At 48.1% G+C, this 9,844-nt stretch overlaps 1 protein-coding gene across 4 annotated transcripts; it reads right to left on the reverse strand.

Annotated features, from left to right (window-relative positions):
- Nucleotides 1-5,276: 5,276 nt before the first annotated feature.
- On the reverse strand, nt 5,277-9,642 carry MYC (MYC proto-oncogene, bHLH transcription factor). Of its 4 annotated transcripts, none has more exons than XM_075920145.2 (3): nt 9,235-9,642; nt 7,475-8,171; nt 5,277-6,193 (listed from the first exon to the last, which is right to left on the reverse strand). In XM_075920145.2, the coding sequence occupies exons 2-3, from the start codon at nt 8,154-8,156 to the stop codon at nt 5,649-5,651; spliced, it is 1,227 nt and encodes a 408-aa protein (XP_075776260.1). In that variant the 5' UTR covers nt 8,157-8,171; nt 9,235-9,642; the 3' UTR covers nt 5,277-5,648. The 4 variants fall into 4 exon arrangements, with proteins under 4 accessions (XP_075776260.1, XP_075776258.1, XP_075776261.1 ...); XM_075920143.2 differs by having other exon boundaries at nt 5,277-6,196; nt 9,235-9,640; XM_075920146.2 differs by lacking the exon at nt 9,235-9,642 and adding an exon at nt 9,092-9,111 and having other exon boundaries at nt 5,277-6,196.
- Between the last annotated feature and the right edge of the window lie 202 nt (nt 9,643-9,844).

A 9,844-nucleotide genomic window follows, 5' to 3' on the forward strand; every position in this document is an offset into this window, starting at 1 on the left:
TCATCATACTTTAGAATCATAGAACTGGAAGAGACCCCAGGAGGTCATCAAATCCAGCCCCCTGCCCAAGGCAGGACCAATTCCAACTATAACAAAATACTTACTTTTGCTTCACATGAGTATAGCACCAAAATCTGTAGCCAGAATAACTCATTCTCTGATCTTTCCAGATCTCTTTAGCTAAATAGGTTTAGGCATGGTATGTTTCAAAGAGAAAGCTAGTGGTGGTGTTTCAGTAAGCGGTGCTATTCCCCTCCAAATCACTCTTAAATCCATGCTGCAACATAGCTTTAAGAGGCACAGAACAGCTGGAGGTGCCGCTTCCTGTCTAACCTAAACTCTGGATACCCATGGTAATTAAAAATCCCAGTAGAGTAAATTGGTGAGTTAACTTCAGTATCCTATCTTAATTCCATTCCATTCTACCTACCTACAAATCTCCATTTAATGTACATTTGGACACATTATTCTTTACTTCAATTCCCTGAGCTGTTATGGAATATTATCAGCTGCCATGGTCCATGAGGTGAATGGCCACTATAGAGGTTGGGGATTGATCTCTATATACATACACAATGAGATTTTCAAAAGATCAGTGTTGTCCCAGCTGTTTCAGTGGAAAGTGGTAGTAAACTGCCATTGACTTTAATGGACACTGAATTAGGAGAACACCCAGGCTACGTCTACACTGGCATGATTTTCCGAAAATGCTTTTAACGGAAAAGTTTTCCGTTAAAAGCATTTTCGGAAAAGCACGTCTAGATTGGCAGGATGCTTTTCCACAAAAGCACTTTTTGCGGAAAAGCGTCCATGACCAATCTAGACGCGGTTTTCCGCAAAAAAGCCCCGATCGCCATTTTCGCGACTGGGGCTTTTTTGCGGAAAACACTACTGTGCTGTTTACACTGGCCCTTTTGCGCAAAAGTCTTTCGGAAAAGACTTTTGCCCAAAAGGTAGCAGCATAGTATTTCCGAAAAATCACTGACGATCTTACATGAGATTGTCAGTGCTTTTCCGGAAATTCAAGCGGCCAGTGTAGACAGCTGGCAAGTTTTTGCGGAAAAACTTGCCAGTCTAGACACAGCCCCAGTGCATTTGAGATTTCTAAGCATGTCTCCTAAAACATGATATGATGATACATATTTATAACTAGAAGATTTACTGGGCATTGCTCAGGTCATTCAGGGCAGGAGGCTCGGGGAGTGGGGGGTGCAGAAGTCAGGGCAGGAGCTTGAGGATGTGGGGGGTTTAGGGCAGCAGGCTGAGAGTGGGGGGGGTGCAGGAGTCAGGGTTGGAGAGTGAGGAGGGGCTCAGGTAATGGAGATGCAGCACTCAAAGTTTGAGGATTTGGGGTCTCAGGGCAGGGGGCTGGGGTGTAGCAGTTAGGTTTTGGGGGTGAGGACGGGCTCAGGGCCAGTGTGAGGGAATGTAGCAGTCACATTTTGGGGGTGAGGAGGGGCTCAGGACAGGGCAGTGTGAGGGGATGCAAGAGTCAGGGTTGGGGAATGAGATGGGGCTCAGGACAGGGGGCTGTGTGTGGTGGGATGCTAGAGTCAGAGTTTGGGAGTGAAAAGGGGCTGTTGGTGAAGGTGTGGGGGGTGCAGCAGCCAACAGGGGCTGCACAACCTGGGCAGATCCCTGGGGCTGGCTGCAGTCTGGTCCACACTGCCTGGGCAGTGACTCCCCGGCATTGGTTGTGGTGGCAGCTGCACTGGCCAGGGGGTGGCTCTTTGGGGCTTGCTGCAATGGGGGCTATGCTGGCTGGGGGGCAGCTCCCTGGGATTGGCTGTGGCAAGGGCTGTGCTGGCCAGGGAATGGTTCCCCAGGGCTGGCCACAGTGGGTACCACGCAGGCCAGGGAGAGGGTGGGGGAAGCTTACCTCCATTCCTGCTCCCCCAATGGGGTTATAGCTATCCTGGACCCCATCTCTAGTCCCTTGCTATCCCCTGTAGTCATTACACAGTATATATGTCCCTGCTAGCAGCCTCCTCCCTTTCCATGTTATGAAAAACAAGCATATTCCAGGCATAACCTATTGTCCTGGGACAACCAAACTCTTACTTTAAGTTATGATAAGAGAAAGCTACAGCCCAAATTTGGCAGGCCTACCTCTTACCATATAGGAGGAGTTCTTGAACAGACAAACGGATAGACAAACTCACTTGCTCACAAACTATCTTAAATATAGAGATTAGTTGGTTAATGAGTTCTAATTATTAAGGACTATTGCTGAATCCCACCTAGTTTTCTTTGCCACAAGTTTGCACAATTTGTTTCATGCTTTTGCAACAGATTTTGTTTGAATGTTCAGGTAGAACTGGAAGAGCAGAGAAATGGAGATAAAATGCTGCTTGTAGTTTAAGCATTGTTGTGGTACAGCTGTTTGGCAAGCAGTGAAAGCTTCTTACATGTCAGGACCCAGTGCCTTCTTTTACAAGCTTATCAACCTGTATTGCTCCAAAAAAAGCAGCAGAAACTAACACTGTTTTCTCCATATTCACTGCCTATCTTGCATCTTTGCAGGGAGTCAAATTAGATGACCCTTGTAATTCCTTCTAGCCCTATGATTTGTATGCATCATTAACTGAATATATCCCAGAATCTCCTTTGGGAGATCTCATTTATTCCCAAACTGTCACACTACCTATAGAAGTGGAAACAACCTCCTCTTTGCTGCAGGAAGGATTTTATGACACTTTTTTTTCTTGACCTCAGGCACTATTTTAATGCACTTTTTGCTATGACATTTAGAGACAATCATTTTAAAACAAGGAAATACCCATAAATCCCTGGGATCTCCTGAAGCAGATCAAAAGGTCAATTAGGAGTATAATAAAGATCTGCTTTGCTGCTCTGGCAGTGGGTCAGCACATGGCTCTAGTGAAGATTAGTACTGAAAAAGAGTAAAGAAAAAAATCCAATGTATTAAAAGACTGGAAATCTTCACATCTGTTACTAAAGCAAGGATCACTATCTCTCAAATATGTCCCCTGGTTTTAGGAAGGCTCTGTGTAAGAGTTACTTTGCTAACTTGTCTCTGCGTACTGATCTTATTAATGGGAACAAAGGTAATAAAAGGAATGTTGTTAGTGCAGGTGACCTGGAGCCAAAACCCAGAGCTCTGACACTTATGTATGTATCCATCAGGAACATGTGTAAGCTAACAACTGATTTGAAAAGCACTTTGAAATTGTTGGACAATAGATGCTATGCAAATTATTACTGAAACCTAGATATAATGCAGGGCAGAAAAGGAGAGAAAATGGACATTAATTACATACTCATTTAAGCTTAAACTACCTCCCCCAGTGAGTGGTTTATGAATGTAGAAACTGCTCTGAGGCTCAGAGATAGTGGAAAGCACCCTACTTACGGTCCTGACAAGATGGAACAGCTTGTTTCATTGCAAGGTCTTCTGTAAATCGGTATCGATCCTGCTTATGTCAAAAATGTAACTGCATGCCATTTTGTAAACTTACCAAGAGGGATCCAGATAAGTTCAACAAAGCTCAGTATTTTTCAAAGAATCCTAGGACCTAACACTAAAAACTCAATGGGATATATGACCTCTTAACACCAACATGCTCCATTGGAAATCCCAGACAGCAGTTGTATGCAATATGCTATAACTTTTAGTGTAAGAACTTCAGAGAAAGGACCTTGTCTACTTTCAAATATTAGTATTTATGATGGCAGTGTCAAAATGAAGTATGCTGTATCCAACCACAACCCAGGAAAGCGCAAAATGATCTCCATCAAGTCTCTACTTTGTGGTTACTACTGAAAGGTAGCGGATGTTTGACTGTCAGAAAAAGATGGGAGAGAAGTGAAGTATTTAGTCTAACAGGTTATTTGCTCTAATCAAATAGCAATCAAATAGCTTGTTTGTTACAAGTGTGTTTAAGTCTTCTTACAAATGTTAGCACTGTAAATCAGAAAGCTGAGATGGAAGAGATCATATTTTATTGGACCAAATTTTGTTGGGAAGATCTAGCCTTTTGAGTCACAGAACTAGAGTGTACCCACTTTGACAAATACTGTGGAATCAACAACTGCACTACATTCAATCACTGCAACTTTTCATAATTATGGGATCATCAGAGACAGGCTTTCATTATTTGAAAAAATCCCCCTCAAATGTGTTTCTTAGATTGAGCAGGCTGCTTCAGCACAGAGATATCTAGAAGGGGAAAGGACTGTCACCTTATAACACTCATAAGATGGGGACCACCACCCAACCACCCTACTTTACTCTGACCCCATTTTCATCCCCACCACACCCCAGCTGTAGCCCAGTTAGCCTGTGCACATCCCCAGTAACCATACACCTGCTCCTAGCTCCAGGGAGGCATATAGGGAATAAGGAGGGACAGAACCCTGAAAAGTTTGGAGAAGCTATTAGAAAAGTTGTGTGACTATTACATACATGGAGACTGTTTCTAAAGGGAAGGCAAAGAGCTGAGTTAATTCCTGATTGAGAGACCACATGATGTAGTTAAAGCATTGGGGCAGATTCAGATGTGCAGTTAAGAAATGAGTGTTTTCTTTCTTTGCTGTAATTTGTAGAGTACATAAATGAAGGCATAAATGTTAGTGGAGTTTGGTTATGTGTCAGTAAAGTTAGTTTTTGTTCTTGGAAGAGTTTAATCCCCCCCCCCCCCAGTTTGCACATGCATTTAGTTAAAACCATGCCTACCAACTGTAGATACTTTGAGCTTGAGTGGGCACAAGCCAACAATCCACTTCTTCATCTGAAGTGGGTTGTACCCACTCAAGCTCATTTTACTCATCTTTGATATATTGAAGGGAGCACAGCTGGACTGGCAGGCTAAACACTAAAATCAGTGGCCTAGTCATTTTGGTGGAAGTGATGTGCAATACCTTTCTATCTGCTTTGTCAATGGGTGTAGGTAACTAGTATCTATAAGGACTGTTAAATACGGTAGCTTCCCCAAAACACACTTATTTAAAAACAAATTCAATTTCACACTCATGATTTACCCTTAAGTGATGTCAGATTACTAACATTACATGGACCCAGATTTCATGAGTTGTATAGTAGTGGCAGTGAATGACAATACTTTGAAGAAAAAGCAAAGTCTTTACACATGGTTTATCTAATTATATTTTGGGCAAATTTATTTATCTAAAAACAAAATAAAAATCAATTTTTAAAAGAAATTAAATAAAACCCACAAAACTGTGAAATGTTCTGGCACAGAAGTTCAAGACAAATATAAATTCAGTTGGCCACAACTGCTGAGTATAGAAAAATGTGCAACATTAATAAAGATTTTATTAAAGGTATGTACATAGCAAGATATGTAAATATATACAGCAATTTGGGGACTTTTTGGAATTGTCAAGAAAAATGACTTAAATACAAAACTGCTGAAAAACAAAATTGAAAAAGTTCATCCCCAAGCATGAAGTCGTCCCATCTGTCCTTATGCCCAAAGTATTAATTATGAGGCAGTTTTGAGGTTATGGCTAAAACCTTTCCAAGTTCCAGCCAAGGTTGTGTAGTCTCAAGTTATTTTGCAAAGCATGCAATTGCAATGGTTCCGTATTTCATGAACGGGCATAAGTTCATGAGTAAGATTAGAAACATTAATATTTTCTTATTTCAGTCTAGATTAGATTCTAATCTATGCACAAGAGTTCCTTAGCTGGTCTAGTTTGTGTTTCAACTGATCTCGCCGCTTCTTCAACTGTTCTTTCTCTGCAATCAGTCTATGTTCATCTGTTTGAATAGAAATAACATACTCGGTGGCTTTTTTAAGAATGACAACTTTCGGTGCTTTTTCATTGTTGGCTACCTCAGGTATTTGGTCACGCAAAGCAAAGAAACTCAACTTCAGCTCATTTCTCCTTTGGCGCTCCAAAACGTTGTGCGTTCGCCTCTTGTCATTTTCTTCTGTGTCTGATGTGCGGGGACTTGAACACTTGCGATTATTACTGATCTGTTTGAGAACTCTGCCACTGTCCAACTTTATCCTTTTTGCTGAAGGATACTCAAGCTTGGTTGAGGGAGGAGCAGCATAGTTGTGTTGATGGATGGGGACATGACACCTCTTAAGAACTAGTGGGCTGTGGTGTGGCTTACTGTGCTCTTCTGTTGACTGTGTGATTGATTCAGATTCACTTGTTGTCACAACATCAATTTCTTCCTCATCTTCTTCTGGTTCTTCTTCTTCTGGAAGAAAAAAAAAAAACAAACCACACACTCCTCCATAAGTCAATTTCTGTGGATATTTATAAACAGTGTAAGTATTCCTTGTTGTATAATGGAGAACAAAGTGGGTAACAGAATGTAATCTGCTAAAACCTGCAGTTCCCTGAAAAAATTTTTTCCTCAGAAATCCAACATGCAACAGAAGTACTGTTAAAAGAACAGACTCCTCTTTTGTACTCCTTAACTCTACATCCCAGACTGCCAAACCCTGCCTCCCAGATAGCAAAAAGTTACGTAATTCTGAACAGACAGCAGTGAAGTTGAATGTTGACAGATGTTACAGCACAAACCCCCACCCCCTGCCAATCATGGAAGCCATTCTTAAAATATTTAATCAGTCTTTGGGCCAGGACCCAAAGCAAAGCTTTCTTCACTCTTGTATATTTTAGGGTCACCTTCGGAAGCGCCCTCCATCCCCATTATGTGAGTAAATCACAGAAAGGGAAAAAAAAGACTATAGACCTTGTCTGCAGACATTCAGTCCCTAACTATCCATGGGACTGTCTCAAACTGTTTGAAAGATACTTAAGAGTGCCTTTAAAAATTCTCAGACTCATTTACATCTTTTCAGCTAGCACTAGCACCTCCCAGATTACACACACTCCCTGTGGCTGTTAACACTTTCCCATCCCATGAATGTCACTGGAGGGCAAATTCAATTGGATAAGATTCTAGCTTTGGGGAATGACTCAGACCCTGTTATGAAAGTTAACACCTCCTCCCTCTTCTCTCCCCCCACCCCAATGGGCTAGTGTCCCAGGAAATTTAATTCGCATGGAGCCTCAGAGCATGCCTTGCTAACGTGGCATTTAAAAAAGCACATGCAACAGGGGGGACTGAAATCCTTAGGGATAGGAGGAGTTATGCATGCCAGTTTCAGCAGAGAACAAACTGAGTGTGTCCTGCCCAAGCTCTTCTATGATGTTTAAGCATCCACATTGGACAAATTAGAAAGTAACAGAACCCAAGGGCATTGTTACATAGGTACACACAGAGCAGTTAAGTTTTAAGGTAATATACAAGGATATATTTAGCCCACCCCAAAACAAACAGAAAACCTAAAGGACATGCAGGGGGGGGGGGGGGGACTTCCCTGGTATCTTCCTTGGTAGACCTGAAGATGGTTGTCCCTGACTCCACAAAAGGCAAGCAACAGCTGAGCTGGACTGTGCCCATGCCTATGTCCCCAGAAAGCCTGAAGTGGTGGGACAGTCTTGAGAAGGGACAATCGGTACTCACCAGAGTCGCTGCTGGTGGTGGGCGGCGTGTCATCGCCCAGCAAGGAAGCCGGGCTGGAGTCGGGGGAGCCGGGCTTGGGGGACCTCTCGCTGAGCGGGTAGGGGAAAACCACGGAGGGATCTATGCAGTCGGAGGCGGCAGCGCCCAGATCGTGCAGGTAGGTACTGGCGGAGGCAGGGGAGGGAGCCATGCTGGGCGGCTGCGAGGGCGGCGGCTGCGGGCAGAGCCGGGAGCCGGCACCCCCCTCTCTACGGGCCGCCTGGTAGGAGGCCAGCTTCTCGGACACCACCTTCTCCAGCTTGGCGGCGGCGGAGAAGCCGCTCCACATGCAGTCCTGGATGATGATGGATTTCACGAAGGACTCGTCGTCCGGGTCGCAGATGAAGCTCTGGTTCACCATGTCGCCCCCCAGCAGCTCCGTCACCATCTCCAGCTGGTCGGCGGTGGAGGGGAAATAGGCGGCGGCCAGGCTAGAGCGGCGGCTGGGCGAGAGCGGCGGCGTGGGCAACAGCTCGAACTTCTTCCAGATGTCCTCGGAGGGGGCGGGCGGCTGGAGCTCGCTGCCCCGCTGCTGCGCCACCAGGTAGAAGTTCTCCTCCTCCTCCTCGAAGTAGAAGTAGGGCTGCACCGAGTCGTAGTCGTAATCGTAGTTCTTGCTGGGGAGGGTCGAGGTCTGCGGCATCGCGGCGGCTGGTGCCTGAGGGGTCGGGGCAAGGGGGACACACACGGGTCAGGGCGCCGCGGGGAAGGGGGTGCAACCGACTGCCCCCCTCCAGGAGCACCCGACAAATGGTGCGCGCACCGGGGAGGCAGGGCGCGGTTGTTGCAGCTCCCCCCTGCACTGTGTGAGGGGAGGGGTTGCCACCCCCACCCCCGTGCAAACCCCGCTCCCCCTAAGCGGAGCAGGAGGAAACCGCAATCTCCCCCCCCCCCCCAGACGTGCGCGGCAGGACACACGAGCCCGCAGCTCGCTCCGGTGCAAAACGGGGAACAAAAGAGCCATCAGCCAGTCCTCGCAGGGCACCGGCCGCCTCTTTAGAGCCGGCACCACCTTAACAGCGCGCGGCAACCGCTGCGCCGCCCCCCCAGCGGTAGGGGCTCCCCGGGATACTCTGCGCCGCCGCCGCCCGCCTCCGCCCCCAGTCCTGGACGGCTCCGCTCCTGCCTCGGCAGCAGGCTCCTAGTGCAGCGCGACCTGGTCCGTCCCCACCCCCTAAATCCTACTCAGCCCAGCCCGTAGGGGGGGGCGCTGTTAGTGCGCCAGCGGCCGGCCAGGACCCCTGTGCTGAGCACCGGCCCCACTTCCCCTAGCAGGGCAAGAGCCGCAGCGAACAGCGGAGCAAATCCTCCCAGCCTCGGGGCGGCTTCCAGAGCAGGTAGCTCACCCCAGTTCAGCTGGCCCCAGGAACTTCTCCCAGAAGGGGCAGGGGGCAAACTGTGCTACCCGGGGTCCCAGCGCCCGGTTACCACAGCAGACACCGCCGAGCGTAGCCCGCCTACGGCTCCGTGGGGAGACACTGACGGGCCCGGGAGAAGCCCCATTTAAAGCCCCCCCAGTGGAAGAGAATCCGGCAGGCAGAGCGCGCGTTACGCACCCAGGCTGCTGCTTCTACACACCTTGGGTCTCTGTGCGTCTCCACACTCCTTTGCAAAGCCAGCCTGGGGGAGGGGGGAGTCACCCAAGTTGCACCCCAAATGCTGCAAACAGACCCCCCCTCCCCCGACCTACCCAAGGTGCAAACGCGTCTTTGCAAACTCACCGGCTCCTCCGAGGCACCGGCTGGGAACTGCAGAAAGGGACCGATTAAAGACCGTGCAAAAAATAAAATAAAATAAAAGTCGAGGAGGGGACAGAAACTCGGCCCCACAATAAGTATCCCACAAGAGCAGCAGGGGGACGCCCTTCCCGGCTGCTTTGCGCACCAGCCCCTCGCGCGGGGAATTGTAAGTCCAAGGCAGCGCCGCCGTGCCCGGGGCACTCGGAAGTTCGCTCGCTAGCTCCGCTTTAAAGCGCCGGCCGGCGCGAGAGGGGAGGGGGCGCTTGAGCAGGAGTCGCCGGCTGCTACTGCACGAGCCTGTTCGCCTCCCTCTCGTCACTGAGCAGCCAGCCAGCTCTTTGCAGGGACTTTTATAGAGGCAGCGGGATCCATCCGCCTTTCCCGCCAAAGGGCCAGCTCGCACACCGAGCAAGCTGTGGGCTTATCAAGTAGGCTGGGCCCCGCCGTCAGCGGGCTGGGACTCCTGCAGCCGCCGCCCCTAGTGGGCGTAGAGGGTCGCGAGTGGGTAGGAGCCACCCATTTCCGAAGGACTATTTTTCAGGGTTGTATTTTGAATGCCTCCGCAAAAGGGGGGGGAGGGGCCGCTGGTGTG

The sequence above is a fragment of the Pelodiscus sinensis genome, chromosome 2, assembly GCF_052426305.1.
Source record: "Pelodiscus sinensis isolate ZL-2025 chromosome 2, ASM5242630v1, whole genome shotgun sequence".
Taxonomy (NCBI): domain Eukaryota; kingdom Metazoa; phylum Chordata; order Testudines; family Trionychidae; genus Pelodiscus; species Pelodiscus sinensis.

Excerpts from the sequence above, each read along its gene's own strand:
- MYC (XM_075920143.2), bottom strand. The coding sequence starts at position 8,156 with ATGCCGCAGACCTCGACCCTCCCCAGCAAGAACTACGATTACGACTAC. Across the intron at positions 6,197-7,474 it reads CACCACCAGCAGCGACTCTG|AAGAAGAAGAACCAGAAGAA; the intron begins GTGAGTACCGAT and ends TTTTTCTTCCAG.